Here is a 15,908-nt window from a genome sequence, read left to right as displayed (position 1 = left end):
CGACTTGTCCAGGGTGTACCCCGCCTTTCGCCCGTAGTCAGCTGGGATAGGCTCCAGCTTGCCTGCGACCCTGTAGAACAGGATAAAGCGGCTACATATAATGAGATGAGATGAGATGAGATGAGATGAGATGCTCCACACACACACACCACACACCTGTGCTAGAGAACACACACCTGGGCTGGACTGGCTGTGAATTACTGAGGACTGAATAAAAAGCTTGATAGCTGTAGAAAAGTCTTTATGTCAACTTTTCAAGTGAAGACAGAATGCCTAATAGAAGGGCACGGAGCGACTTCCAGTACCGTCATGCAAGGATATGGTGTTTGATTTCTGTCAAAAACATCAGATATCATAATTATGCATAATTAAGCTTTTTACCTGATAATTCAGTGAGGACCATTTATTCTATCCACATTCACTGGATGAGCAATCGTGCGCTCTGATTGGCTACTCTACTACTAGGATATCAGCTCATATACCGTGAGTAGAGAAAAACAAAATGCTTGAGCATTTTGCTGAACCAACCGAGGATGAAATAAAAATTCTACTCGAAAACAAAACCCCAAAAATTATCATCAAGTATTTTAAAGAAACAGAAATAGCTAAAAGAATATAGGGGTTTTTTTTTTATTCCCAGTATCTCCTGTTCCACACTCCAGCCCAGTCGGTGGCAGTAATGCACCTTTAAGTTGGTTTGCCAACCGCCAAAAAAAAACCCTAAAGAAGAAGACCCCCAAAAAGACAAAAATAAAAGCAACAAAATAAGGAATAAAAGTATTTGTTGGTCAGAACGTATCTTTTTTTCTTTTTCAAGAATTATTATTATAGTATTTTTCACGGCGGCACAGTGGTGTAGTGGTTAGCGCTGTCGCCTCACAGCAAGAAGGTCCGGGTTCGAGCCCCAGGGCCGGCGAGGGCCTTTCTGTGCGGAGTTTGCATGTTCTCCCCGTGTCCGCGTGGGTTTCCTCCGGGTGCTCCGGTTTCCCCCACAGTCCAAAGACATGCAGGTTAGGTTAACTGGTGACTCTAAATTGACCGTAGGTGTGAATGTGAGTGTGAATGGTTGTCTGTGTCTATGTGTCAGCCCTGTGATGACCTGGCGACTTGTCCAGGGTGTACCCCGCCTTTCGCCCGTAGTCAGCTGGGATAGGCTCCAGCTTGCCTGCGACCCTGTAGAACTGGATAAAGCGGCTAGAGATAATGAGATGAGAGTATTTTTCACATTTTTCATAAAGTGCTACTGTCATTTCGCCGGTTTGTTTACATTGTAAGCAGAAATGATTTTGTCAGACATTTTGTATAAAGTTTTTCGAGCGCAGGTGGCCAAGTGGTTAGAGCGCTTGACCGCTAAGCGAACGGTCCCTGGTTCGAGCCTCGGCTCGACGGGGATCTGGGGCTCGCTCCCTGTCCACCCAGCAGTGAATGGGGACCTGGTGGAAACACTGGGGAAGTTAAAGGCGGCGAGGAAAGGAACTGGCCACCCTACCTCACTATGCCGATGGCCCAGGACAAGTGCGCTCTCTAACAGGCACTCCCCCAATGTATGAATCGTATATGGGACCCCCCCCATAAAGTTTTTCTATTTATCGAATTTGCAAAAAAATTAAAAATAAAAATGCTCTGTTTCTCAAAATCCAGTGAATGTGGATAGAATAAAACGGTTATTCCACTCAATCTCGTCGTACATGGCTTATAGCCGACTCGGTGCTACGCGCCTCATCGGTTATCAGTTCATGTACGACTCGGTTTCATGGAATAACTGTTAAATGTCTGTTTTTCCCAGACACATCCTCTTTATATGAATCCATCTGGTACAAATAATACATGTCATACAGCAAAGGAATACCACAGATCAGACATCATATCATGTCGGTTCTTCTGTCTAAACCCGAATGTACATGAATTGTAACAGGGAACAGACTGCTGTCGTTGTCGCTTACAGTTCATAAAGTATAGACAGAAAGAAAACAAAAGATTTCGACCATTGCAGATCCTGCTTCTGGACAATTCAACTTCAAGTTCAGTTGCCAACTGAGGTCACTCCAAACCTCAGTAAGCAGGGGAACAGCGGAGGTAACCCCTGATCACCAAAACCAAAGTGGAGGCTACTGTAAACAAAGACAGATTTTATTACAAGTCATATTTTTTATTCATTTGTACACAGTTTTCCGTTCGGCTTAGTCACTGTAATTGCGCACTCGTTAGTTCTCCCCTTTCACACAGCAGTCTCCGAGTTGCGAACATGTGCAATGCCTAAAAAGTTATAATGCAACACTGTGCACCAGTACAGAACTGCTCAGTATGTTTGGAGACGAATTCTAACCAATTTATTGTTTATGTCTAAGTATTCATACCATTGATCTCTGTGACCTTCACTGTGGCACTGTGGGTGTTGGTTTGAGCCAGATGGACTGCTTTGAGTATTTCAGAAACTGCTGATCTCCTGTAGCCTGGCAAGCCAGACTAAATGTGAATATTTAGTCTGGTCTCGGTTGTAGACATTTCCGAAGGGTGTGGGTAGGAACAACCCGTTGTCTTTCAAACTGTCTCTGTGCGTATAGGCCAACGCTCTGACCAATCAGCGCAACAGTGACTGTGACGTAGTCAGAGCGACAGAAAGCAGTGGGGGAGGGTAAACATAGCCTGGCTAATGCGACTTCAAAGCTCTCCGAGCATTTGGTCTGGCAAAGATATTAAGCCCAACCGTTTCCCAGAGCCCGTGGTTGACCCGCCTCCCTGAAATGCCTCAGTTTGCTACTGGTCGAAGCCAGAAAAGGCTGTGACGAAGCGTAAACCAATCACATCACTCCTTCCTCTGACGTATGTGACGTGACGGGGCTAACTGGTAGATTAAACTCTTACCGAAGCCGGTCGGGAGCAAGGCGAAAACGTCCTTCCTTTCAATAAATACCTCCAGGACTGCTCTTTGCTCCGTTTTCAATGAGAACTTCCCGTTGAATGCTTTCAATACAGCATCTACCGCTGTGTTAAAGGCTTGCCGCTGCTCCATGTTCGTGATGTGAATGAAGCGCTTCCGGCATAGATTCTGTAAACAATCTATGGCTTCCGGTCGCAGTTCTACTACGTCACTGCCTTGAACACGCCTCTACCCAGGGCCGTTGGAGATGCTCAAAGTTGATTGGTTCCCGATTTTTCGGGAGCTTGGAAATGCTGTAGATAGCCTGCCTGGCCAGACTAAGCTCGGAACAGGCCCTCGTGTTGCGTCACGCTTAGGATGGGCGGGCCCAGGCTAGGGTAAACAGCTGGTAGATCAGACTTTTGCCATAGCCGGTCGGCAAAACAGCGAAAACGTCCTTCTTGAAAAGGAATGAGCGGAGAGCCTGTTCCTGCTCATGTTTCAACGAAAACTCCAAGTCTAATTCTTCTAAAACTGATTCCAAAGCGGAGTCAAACGAGTGCTGTTCAATAGCCGTAGCCATCTTTCCTGTTGTGCTTTCTCCAGCGTCGCGCAGCCTTGTCGTCACTCCTGCAAAAGCCCGCCCAAAGAATCCAAACAAAAACCTTGCGTTGTGATTGGCGGGCACGATTTGATGCCCGGGGTATGTTGTTGATATGGTCCGAGGCTAGACCCACTCGTAGGCAAAAATATTTTTGGCCGCTAGGCGGGTGGGTCTAGTTTACTAGGCTAGATCTCCTGGGGTTTTCACACACAACAGTGTCTAGAGTTTACACAGAATGGTGCGAAAAACAAAAAAAACATCGAGTGAGTGAGTGGGCGACAGTTCTGTGGGTGGAAACAAACGCCTTGTTGATAAGAGAGGTCAGAGGAAAATGGACAGATTGGTTCGAGCTATATCCAGGAAGGATATAGTAACTCATAGTAACTCTTGACCACCGTGGTGAGCAGAAAAGCATCTCAGCATGCGACAACAGAAGACCACATTGGGTTCCAGCCAAGAACAGGAATCTTAGAATCAAGAACAAGTTCCTATTAAAGTGGCCAGTGAGCGTACACCTACACTGATTTGTTTTATTCGGTCTGCGTCCAAACACGTTAAGTAACATAAAAAAATGTTCACTTTAACGGAACTTTATCATGCATTGTCCCAGTCCCTTAAAACTACATTCTGTTTGTGTACCGATCTACAGTAGCAGGTAGCAGCTAGTCAAACAGTCAGCGATAAATACTGTAATCCTTTTCCTTCATTCTGATTAAACAAGAAGTGCAGCAATCATTTTCACAAGCGGGGTGAAAAGTAGGGTTTTCACAGAGCTAGCAGGAGCACTGACCAGCTAGTTTGCTTGTTCACAAGTTAATTTTCTGACTAGCTGGTAATAAAACTGTTCCAGAGATGACTGATGTTCACTTTAAAAGCTGAATCAGTATGAGTCGTGAAATTACAAACAATCTTGAGAGTTTACACAGAAAATAGTGCGAAAAACAAAAAACATCGAGTGAGTGGGCGACAGTAGAGCTCTGCGCGGAACAGAATTTTCAGTCCCGCTCCCGCATTGTGCAGTCCCGCTCCCACCCGCTCCCGCATTGTGCAGTCCCGCTCCCGCAAAGAATTATGATTTTCAGTCCCACTCCCCGGGCGGCACGGTGGTGTAGTGGTTAGCGCTGTCGCCTCACAGCAAGACGGTCCGGGTTCGAGCCCCGTGGCCGGCGAGGGTCTTTCTGTGTGGAGTTTGCATGTTCTCCCTGTGTCCGCGTGGGTTTCCTCCGGGTGCTCCGGTTTCCCCCACAGTCCAAAGACATGCAGGTTAGGTTAACTGGTGACTCTAAATTGACCGTAGGTGTGAATGTGAGTGTGAATGGTTGTCTGTGTCTATGTGTCAGCCCTGTGATGACCTGGCGACTTGTCCAGGGTGTACCCCGCCTTTCTCCCGTAGTCAGCTGGGATAGGCTCCAGCTGGCCTACGACCCTGTAGAAGGATAGAGCGGCTAGAGATAATGAGATGAGATGAGTCCCACTCCCGCCCGCGCCTGCCATATTTTGTCCCGCTCCCGCCCGCAAATCCCGCATGATGCAGACGTTCGCGTTATTTCTCACAAAAGTTCTTGTCATTGGCTTGGGGAATTAAACATGCTGAGCTTAGCTGAGCTCTCCACTGACCGATCCTTCACCTAGCGCACGTAGCGAGGGTGCGCGTTGCCAGGCGGCATGCGCAGCTGAGGCTTTACAGAGATACCCAACACACCTACCAAAATCTACAGTGGATATTAAGAATATTGTACATTGCACATAGCTTATATGTCACTCCTCACATTTACATTCTAGGAAATACAAGTAGGCCTCTAAGAAATTAATATAATTTAAAGACACAGCGTGATGGTGCCCCGCCCCCTACTTTGAGTGGATTTGAGCATAAATATCTACAGCTGATTTCCCTCTGCGTCGTACACGAGTGAGAACGACTTCCAAATGTCTGATTTCAGGACTCTTGACTTTTTAACGGTAAATGTACCTCTTTTTAAAGCAGCACTTACTTCTGAACCACTGTGAGCTTCACTAGAGGAGCTCTGCTCTTCTGCCATGATCGGAGATCTCAAACACGGAAGAGCGGAAAGGAATCGGAAACGTACGCGAGATTAGACCACATCCGCAAATTTAGGCATCTTAAAATGTTTTTATTAATGCCAAATAAAATATCCAGCACAAATTATATATGATAGACATAAATTAATAATTTATAATTTTTATTTTAAACACGTTTTTAGTTAGCGGGACTGCAGCTTATCACCTCTCCCGCCCGCTCCCGCATTGTGCACTCCCCCTCCCGCCCGCACCCGCAATGAGCTTTCAAAATTTGTCCCGCGCCGCACTGCTTTGCGTCGGGTCCCGCGGGACTCCCGCGGGAGTGCAGGGCTCTAGGCGACAGTTCTGTGGGTGGAAATGTCTTGTTGATAAGAGAAATCAGAGGAACATGGCCGGATTGGTTCAAGCTGCCAGGAAGGATATAGGAACTCATAGCAACTCTTTACAACCGTGGTGAGCAGAAAAGCATCTCAGCATGCAACCGCAGAACACCACATTGGGTACCAGCCAAGAACAGGAATCTTAGAATCAAGAACAAGTTCCTATTAAAGTGGCCAGTGAGTGTGTATACATGCATATTCTGTATAGATACTGGAAAGAGCAATGTCCATACTGAGAGTAAGGTCAGTTACAGATGGCTATCGTCCAGATTCAGACTCACAGCAGGGCAAACCTTGAAAAATCCAGCTTGCTCTTATTGACTGCCAGCTGGAAATCCACAGGCTGAATTGGTCAAACTGGATCATTCAGAGATAATGATTAGTACCTGAATGTTTCGTAGAGATCATTCTAAATGATCTCTACTAATGCAACTTCATAGGCAAGTCGTAAACAAAAATAGTGCAACAGTAAGGCAGTTAGAAAATCTAAACATTGAGGCAAGTAATGAAGAAGCTGGAAAATTACTTACCAGTTGGCAAGGATGGCCGACCAGCATGACCAGCTCGGTCTGTGTTTTGGCAGCTGGTAGCTGGTCAGACCAAGCAGGCCCATTAGACCATTTTCTCCACCATGTTTTCCTTTTAAGGTCATTTTTCAAGTTTCAATGCATTTTTTGATACCCTGTTCACATTTTTTGTTTCCATCCCGAGTTCACCTGGAGTACATCAACCCATGATTTGCGTGCTGTTAAAGTGCAAATGAGTCTTTGGGGTGAACCATGAGAGCCAGCTCACACATATGAACCTTGAACCTTCTTTAGTATGAATGCTGAGCCATGTGTTTGACCCCCAGCTGTGTCTATGAGGCAGCATGTCAGGGAGGTTAAAGATGCACTGTGTGTCATCAGTGTATCACCTAACTGGAAAAGAATTTTCTTTTTAAGTTCGTGAATTTCACTGGTCATTTTGATCATTTACGGGACAGTGGTGTAGTGGTTAGCGCTGTCGCCTCACAGCAAGAAGGTTCTTGGTTCGAACCCAGTGGCCAGTGGAGGCCTTTCTATGTGGAGTTTGCATGTTCTCCCCGTGTCCGCGTGGGTTTCCTCCGAGTGCTCCGGTTTCCTCCACAGTCCAAAGACATGCAGGTTAGGTTAACTGGTGACTCTAAATTGACCGTAGGTGTGAATGTGAGTGTGAGTGGTTGTCTGTGTCTATGTGTCAGCCCTGTGATGACCTGGCGACTTGTCCAGGGTGTACCCCGCCTTTCGCCCGTAGTCAGCTGGGATAGGCTCCAGCTTGCCTGCGACTAGGGCTGTGCGATATATCGAATATACTCGATATATCGCCGAAAATTCTGTGTGCGATACATAAAATTATTATATCGTAACTATCGAGTATTTTATGGTCATCTTCCGACTTGCGTTCGTTTCGTGTTTGTTGTGTTTGTTTAAAACATTTCCCGGTGGTTTTCTCCCTGTCCCTCAGGCAGTAACGTGAGAGGCTGCCTAAGGGTAAAGAAAACAATAACGTCACGCACTCGCCAACCAATCCCGGGCGACATCTCGGTGCTGAAAGGAACTTCTGGGAAGATTTTCTAGTTTCGGTTGTGTTGCCAGATTGGGCGGTTTTAAGTGCGTTTTGGCGGGTTTTGAATATATTTTGGGCTGGAAAATGTCAGCAGTATCTGGCAACACTGCCGGCGGGAAGATTTCCTAGTTCCGGTTTACAGCGCTGACTCAGTTCGTGCAATCGCTGGTGCTGCATAGGCTACCGTGTAAGCTCTGTCAGTTTCAGCGACACATTAAAAATGGAAGCGGACGAATTGGTTCCTAAAAGAACTAGTAAGGGGTCGGTCATCTGGCATTTTTTTGGATATCGCGAGGAGGACGTGGAGCAGCAAATGCCAGTTTGTAAAGTGTGCAAAAAAAACCCTGTCATCACGAAAGGCAGCAGCCGGAATTATACACTTCTGAGAGGCAGAGCCAGAAAACATTCAGTTCAAAAGTGTGCAAAGATAAAAATTATGTTTTGCAGATCTCTCTCTTCTCTCCCTCAATCTCTCTCTCTATTGTGAATGTTCCAGTGGTTCTCAGTAGTCAGGTTAATAGCTTGGAGATCTAATTTTTTTTTAAAGATTTTTTGGGGGGCTTTTTTCACCTTTATTGGATAGGACAGTGTAGAGACAGGAAATGAGCAGGAGAGAGACAGGGAGGGATCGTGAAATGACCTCAGGTCGGAATCGAACCCAGGTCCCCGGATTTATGGTATGGCGCCTTATCCACCTGAGCCACGATGCCCCCGGAGATCTATTTTTTAAAAATAATTTAATGAATGAGCACTTTTCTTATTTAGGCTAAATGTCTTTCTCAGTGTTGAGCTTGCACTTTATTGATTTGAGCAGCTCTGTATTGTATTGCCCCTTTGTTGCAATTTTCAAGATTGTTTTTGCAGTTTGTGCCACATCTTTGTTGAATAAAAATAGTCTTATTTCAATTCAATTGTGATTAATCACCAACATGAAAATTTAAAATGTGTTGTTGAAAACCACCTGTAAAGTTAACCAAGAATGTTATTTAATCTGCAGGGATTGTAGTGAAAACAGTAAAGAGTAAAAGTTAGATTTCATGGGGTCCTTTAGAGGAGATTTAAATATATCGAGATATATATCGTATATCGTGAAATGGAGAAAATGTATCGGGATATTCATTTTTTCCCATATCGCACAGCCCTACCTGCGACCCTGTAGAACAGGATAAAGCGGCTAGAGATAATGAGATGAGATTTTGCTCATTTACGGGACAGTGGTGTAGTGGTTAGCGCTGTTGCCTCACAGCAAGAAGGTTCTTGGTTCGAACCCAGTGGCCAGCGGAGGCCTTTCTATGTGGAGTTTGCATGTTCTCCCCGTGTCTGCCTGGGTTTCCTTCACTGTCCAAAGACATGCACTTACCGTAGGTTAACTGGCTACTCTAAATTGCCCATAAATGTGAATATCTTAGCACGAGTAGTATGGCGCCTTTGTATGCTTTTGACTCGGCCATGTTGAGTTGTGTCCTTCAGAAAGAATGATTTCAGCGCTATTGAACTTACGGAAATGGTGCTATATAAGTCTATCAGTCATAATACAGGGTGTTTCAAAAAATTTTGATATTATTTGAGATGTAAATATCCCAGAAACTGCATATTCTTGGCAAATGAAACTGAACAGGCTTAATGTTAAGCAATATAAGATTTATTTCTCAAAATTTGAATGAGAAGTTCGAAGGTATATGGATTCCATGAACGAGTTCACAAATTTTCAGGGTGTGCGCCGCCTGAGACACGGCACTGAACGAGGTGCAACTTGTAGGGTTTCATTCGCAAACGTTTCCTCAGGACACGCCAAACTGTCGTTGGAGGAATCTGGGTCTCCAGGCTTGCTCTTCTTATGGACTTCTTGGGGTTTCGCAAGAGTTTTTCGCAAACCCGCTCGACCGTCTCTTCCGATTGCTGGTGGTCGTCCAGATCCTTTTGTCCTGCACACACAGCCTTCCTCTTTGGAACTTTTTGCGCCGTGTCCAAACCTGCATTGCAGTTGGTGCATTTTTAGAGAATTCTCTCTCTCATAAATGCACGCTGCCCAGTCTTGTTCGACTGTGTTCGAGCGTCCTCTAACGCACAAAAAACATTAAACATAAAATTTTGATCTGGGCAGCACGGTGGTGTAGTGGTTAGCGCTGTCGCCTCACAGCAAGAAGGTCCGGGTTCGAGCCCCGTGGCCGGCGAGGGCCTTTCTGTGCGGACTTTGCATGTTCTCCCCGTGTCCGCGTGGGTTTCCTCCGGGTGCTCCGGTTTCCCCCACAGTCCAAAGACATGCAGGTTAGGTTAACTGGTGACTCTAAATTGACCGTAGGTGTGAATGTGAGTGTGAATGGTTGTCTGTGTCTATGTGTCAGCCCTGTGATGACCTGGCAACTTGTCCAGGGTGTACCCCGCCTTTCGCCCGTAGTCAGCTGGGATAGGCTCCAGCTTGCCTGCGACCCTGTAGAACAGGATAAAGCGGCTAGAGATAATGAGATGAGATGAGATGAGATTTTGATCTGTTTCCACACATGCTTTTAAAATTGTAGGTCAATTGAATGAGACTTGGCAAAGTTATTAGATTGGGAAGTGATATCAAATGTTTTGAAACCCCCTGTGATCTTGAAAGAAAATGCCACTGAGCCATTTAGGAGCCAAAATTGTCAGCTTTTATCAGTGAGCTGAACCAACTGATCTGACTCACCAAAAAAATGCCAGAATTCCCGTCATCAACGTTAACGACACCAGAAGTCAAATAAACCACAAATCTGGACTGTTTGGTTTCAGTCCCCTAAGGAGTCCCAGTGGAATCACATGTGGTCTCAACTTCAATCAGTGTACTGCTGGTTTTAATTATCTCGGATTGGTCATCAGTGGAAACTTGATTTACGGTAGGTTTAGGGACAGGATAGGCATCGTAAACTTTTAACTGTTCTCAGTTTAATCTTTTCAGTTTAATCAGGATCGTCTCTGCTTGCTATTAAATACAATACAAACCTGGCTTTGCTCTCCTTAGAGGTGCCAGAGGTGGTGGTGGTGGTGATGGTGCTACTTATTGGATTAAATGTTGGTGGGCTCTTATCAGCAGTTATGTCTGGTACATGTGCTGACTTTGTGAGCATGACTCATCCTGACTGGCTTACCTGCTTCCGTTATGAGGTCTGGGCAGGTCAGCATATGTGGGGCTAATTGGCTGGTGCAGTGGAGACAAGCACAATTTATCTGTGTTGTTGTTCTCTGCTGACCTTGCGTTTCTACTTAAGCTTGGACTGGGTTGTTAGTCACAAGTTCACATGTTTAGTAGGATGGCTAGCTATGTCTATATATAAATATAAAACCCTTATTTCACACCAAGCATGTCATCATTACAGCCACTAGTCTTGATTATGCTGTCTATAAGTGCTTGAATGTGAACTTCTGTCCTTAATACAATGGATTTGTTCGCATCTACCGGTAGCTATCACCATGTAACGCACATGGGTGCAAGTTTTCCTGCATGTGCCGGAAGCTCCGTTTTTTTCAGTTCTGAAAAAGTCATTTTTCCAAATCGTATAAATCTGTTGAGATTTTTGGGGGGTGGCCCTCTCACTGTCTCACTCTCAGCGTATTACCGGGTTACCGCGGTACAGTCTCTGCACGAGACAAATCTTTTCATCTCGTCTTCACCACAAACCTCATTCAGTTTATACGCCGCTCACCGACGAGCGGTCCTGACTAGCCCGTTGTTTCACGGTGTTATACATGTGTGATGTCATGTTTCACGCACGTAGCACGTTGTTCGACCAAATCAACACAGCTATTCCCATGAGTCGCCGTTTCTTTTGGTGCAAGTTAGAACGGTGCTTTTGATTGGTTAACCCTTTGATGCAAAACATGGGTCAAAAGTGACCCGGCTGAGTTTTTATCTTCTATATCTTTGCAATAAATTAATTCCATCATTCAGTATTCAAGGTATTCCTCAATTAACTTGTTTTTGATCATCATACATCCTTATTTTATTTTTTCCTTTCTTACTTTTTGAATAAAAACCCTTTTTGTATCACTACCCTTCGAATGCACAACATGGGTCAAAAACGACCTGCATTCATTTTCCAGGTTATTTCATGTACGGCTGAGTGTTTCTATGATATACTTTTGAAATAAATTCATTTTGTCATTTACGTTTCCAAATATGCAGTAAATATCTTGTTTTTGTTTAGCACAAATCATCATTTTTATTTTTCCTTTCTTAAGTTATGAACAAGCACAGCTTTTGTAATTCTACATCAAGTTTACACACATGGGTCAGAACCGACCCGCATGCATTTACTCCAGCGTTTGGTGGGAACTGTGAATCGTGCTTGTGTCAGACATTTCACAGCTCAGCACGGCGCCCTTTGCCCGTCTAATACATGCAAGTCATGTTTTTCAATTGTTCGAACATTACCTTAGAAAAAAATGGATGATGTTTAGGTTCCCTTGAGAGTGAGTAGATTACTTGTCAGAAAGTTACAAGTAATTACTATTAGCTACCGAGCTGTTGACATATTCTACTTTAGTTAGCTAATTTTATTGTGGTTGGCTTAGCTAACGACATAGTTAATAAATAAATAACTGGCCCCATTCACTGCTAAAGTAATTACTTGAAACAAATTATTATTATTATAGTATTAAGACATTTAATTTTAAATCGCACTTGGATGACCCATGTGTAGTAATATAAAAAGTATTTTTGTTCATAAAGTAGGAAAGAAAAAATTTAATTAATGATTTGTGGTAATTAAAAACAAGATATTTAAAGAATACTTGGAATATTCAATCATAAAATAAATTGATTTCAAAAGATAGAGCAAAGAAAAACTCAGCCAGCATGAAATAACCTGGAAAATGAATGCGGGTCATTTTTGACCCATGTTGTGCATTAGAAGGGGTGTGCATATGTTTTGCATCAAAGGGTTAACTGCTGTCCAGTGAAACTTCAGCTTTTATAATAAGCCTTATTTCGCTTCCCTCCCTTGCGACAGATCCACGTGCTTTGCCTCTGGTTGCTGATCAAAATATGTCAAAATGAAGTTTTTATCGGAAGTTGTATTTAAAAAAAATATATCTTAAATACAAAAGATGGCGGTACGGTGGTGTAGTGGTTAGCGCTGTCGCCTCACAGCAAGAAGGTCCGGGTTCGAGCCCCGTGGCCGGCGAGGGCCTTTCTGTGCGGAGTTTGCATGTTCTCCCCGTGTCCGCGTGGGTTTCCTCCGGGTGCTCCGGTTTCCCCCACAGTCCAAAGACATGCAGGTTAGGTTAACTGGTGACTCTAAATTGACCGTAGGTGTGAATGTGAGTGTGAATGGTTGTCTGTGTCTATGTGTCAGCCCTGTGATGACCTGGCGACTTGTCCAGGGTGTACCCCGCCTTTCGCCCGTAGTCAGCTGGGATAGGCTCCAGCTTGCCTGCGACCCTGTAGAACAGGATAAAGCGGCTAGAGATAATGAGATGAGACTGTATCGTTATTGAATTGATTTGTGAAATAAGGGACATTGTTAAACTTGTACCACATACCTTCAACTTTGATAGGTAGTGTATATGATGCAAGTTTAATAATGATTGAGGGAAGGGGGGTATGAAGCTGGGCACATGCCCCCTAGACCGGCCAGGTTAGGCCGGCGTAAGGGGACATTATGCCCAATTATTCATCACAAGTATCTGCTTTTATAAACATGTTTTTTTTTTTTTTTTGACATTTGATTACCTTTCAATTATTAAATAAAAGTAAGGTCGGTCTTGAAATACGTTTGTTAGCTTTTTTATCATCTTTTCTAATGTGGTTGTTAGGTTGAAAACTCATTTGTAGTCAGTAATGGATTATAAAATATAGATATTTTTGTATATGGACAAAGCTGAATCTTGTTATTTGCTAAAATCCAGGAGTTTCTGAGGACATCAAGACATGCGGCCCCTTATTTTAACTCAAGCTGTGTATATATTGTAAAAAAAGGTATCGCAGCAAAAGCATATTAAAAATGGTTGTTTCAACATTTAAATTAGAAATATCAAGGCTTGTACTTTCAGATGAACTGATGAAATGTATTAAACATTTGATGTGAATATGCAAATCATATAACTATTAATATTGTAAATGTTTGCATGCGATTGCATGAGAGACAACCATTTTAACTTGTAATTTAATTTTTTTTTTTTGAGCCCTAAGGGGGGGCTCACCCCCCTTTGTAACCCCCCCGCATGGCTGCGCCATGCACGTCTGACTGTCAGACTTTTCAGGTTTTTTGAAAATTTTATACTTGCACCCATGAACACAGCTTTTCCAATCAGAAAGAAGACAGACACTTCCATGTTTTGATTTCCCTGGCATCGTGGTCTCAGATGTTGCTCTGAGTGCCAATATATTGTATGATTTTAAAACCCAAACCTGAATGCAAGCCAAACATTTTTCACCGCTCACCTCCATACTCATCGTTTGCCCTTCTTACATTTTCTTTCTTATTCTCGCTCACTCTTGTTCTCTCTCTCTCTCTTTCAGCTCCCTTGCATTCCCTCATTCCTTCCCCCTGAGCCAGAGTTTGAATTTATTATATGAGTGTTGAGATAACAGTGTTTTGGATTTGGCCTGATAACAACTGGAGGCTATTAAAATTCTTTCCCTGGCAATGATGTTTTATGAGTATTTTCAGTAGCAGTTGAACAATGACCTGCTCTGAGGAAGGATGATGTCATCTTGGCCAGGTCTGAAGAAGTGCTGAGATATAGCAGCACTGCTTATTTGACGTGTAGCCATGTAAGGGGCCTGGGAGCTCCCCGCTTTGCACCACATCACCTAAACCTGCAATGGCATTTGATCATGTTGAGGCAAGACACAAATTAGTTGTTAGTGCGAATATAATATCCGGCTTGAAACGTTGCTCTTGTGACTCCTTTCTAATATGCTGATGGAATTAATCACTTCCTTACCTCCAGCAAATAGTCCCCTCCCGTGTCAGGACCTGGTCTTCCCAGGCAGTCTCCCGTTCCAGTACTAACCAGGCCCTTAAGGCGCATTGGGCAGCGCCAACCTCTGTGTCTATAGCCTTCGACCTTTCGCCTATACAGCTAGGGTTACAGTAGTAGTCCTCTGGTAACCGCGAGAGTTTGACTCCCCACTCGCATCTGTATTTCAGCATGCCTTGCCAGACTGCAGCAGGTACCATTTTTATGATGGTCTTTGGTATGACCCGACTGCGAGTAGAACTCGTGATATCCCGATCAAGAGGCGGGCACACTAACCACTAGGCCAACTTGCGCAAACAGCAGCTCCAGCAAATAGCTTTAAACTTTTGTTCTGTTGGTTTGAACGGATGAGAAATTTCTGTAGAATAGTTTGGATACGTTTGGAAAGTGGCCTTTGGAAATTCTTATGTATTTTTTTTAATCAGCTCCAGACAGACGCCGAGAAGCGTTCTGCCATTGGATGCAGCTCCACCTGGACCGACGACCTCAGGCGTCCAGACGGCTGCTCAGACCCAGGCATTGAGATGGAGACCAGCTCAAAGTGGTGCAACCCGTCCGATTTCTCAGATGAAGCAGAGCGCAATTTGACCGGTCGTAAACCGCATACCATAGCTCAAACAGGTTCTTGGAGGCGAGGCATGAGCGCCCAGCTGGGTATCACCTGTCCAAGGACCAAGACTCCGACTCCAGCAAACTGCAGCCCACTGAAAATCCACAGTAATGGTATGTAAAACCATTACATAAAACAATGGCTCTATCCAGCTAGCAGATGACATCGATGCTTGACAAAATAATGAAAACAAACCAAAATAATAGCAAGAATCTAAAATCAGTAATTAAATAAATTATTTTGAATTCTCTCAAGCATTTGCGAACTATTCAGTTTATGGCAGTAGATCAGAAATTAAAGAAGATATTTAGTGTGGAATAATAGTTAGCTTGTTAAGACCCCGTCCACACGTAGCCGGGTATCTGCTAAATCGAAGATATTTTTCTACGTTTTGGCCTGTCATCCACATGAAAACACATCAAAAACGAATATTTAAAAAAACTCCGGGCAAAGTGAAGATTTTTGAAAACTCCGTGTATGCCTTTTCGTGTAGACAGAGATAACCGGAGTTTTGCGTTTTAGAACGTCACAATCTGCGCCAAAAAAATGACAACAAATCTGCCCTGACGTCAAACGTGCGACCTTTGTTTACTGCAGAAGCCAGATTAAGCATGGACAAAGAGTAATGGATCGGAGTAGTGCCTTGAAAGCGTTAATTATTGTGCAGGTGCTATTCTGATGTGATTAGGGGGTAGGATTTGGGGAAACAATGCCATCTCTGTTCTGTAAAGTTATCCTACCTCTTGGATTTGTCCTACCAAGCCTACTGCGCATGCGCGAAGCCTACTGCGCATGCGCAGAACACATGACGTCATTACAATTAGCAAGTTCTCATACAGACCGTTTTATTATTCAAAACAAGTCATTACAAATTATCTG

At 44.0% G+C, this 15,908-nt stretch overlaps 1 protein-coding gene across 1 annotated transcript in view; it reads left to right on the top strand.

Moving 5' to 3' along the window:
• Positions 1-15,908, top strand: part of nav2b (neuron navigator 2b) — a 342,800-nt gene that overhangs the window by 217,338 nt on the left and 109,554 nt on the right. The window contains 1 exon segment of the mRNA XM_060926744.1: positions 14,845-15,142. Within this exon segment, the coding sequence (XP_060782727.1) occupies positions 14,845-15,142 (298 nt within the window).

Source organism: Neoarius graeffei, chromosome 8 (genome assembly GCF_027579695.1).
Source record: "Neoarius graeffei isolate fNeoGra1 chromosome 8, fNeoGra1.pri, whole genome shotgun sequence".
Lineage (NCBI taxonomy): Eukaryota > Metazoa > Chordata > Actinopteri > Siluriformes > Ariidae > Neoarius > Neoarius graeffei.
The sequence above is the reverse complement of the archived record's forward strand: the minus strand, read 5'-3'. Positions and strand labels throughout refer to the sequence as shown.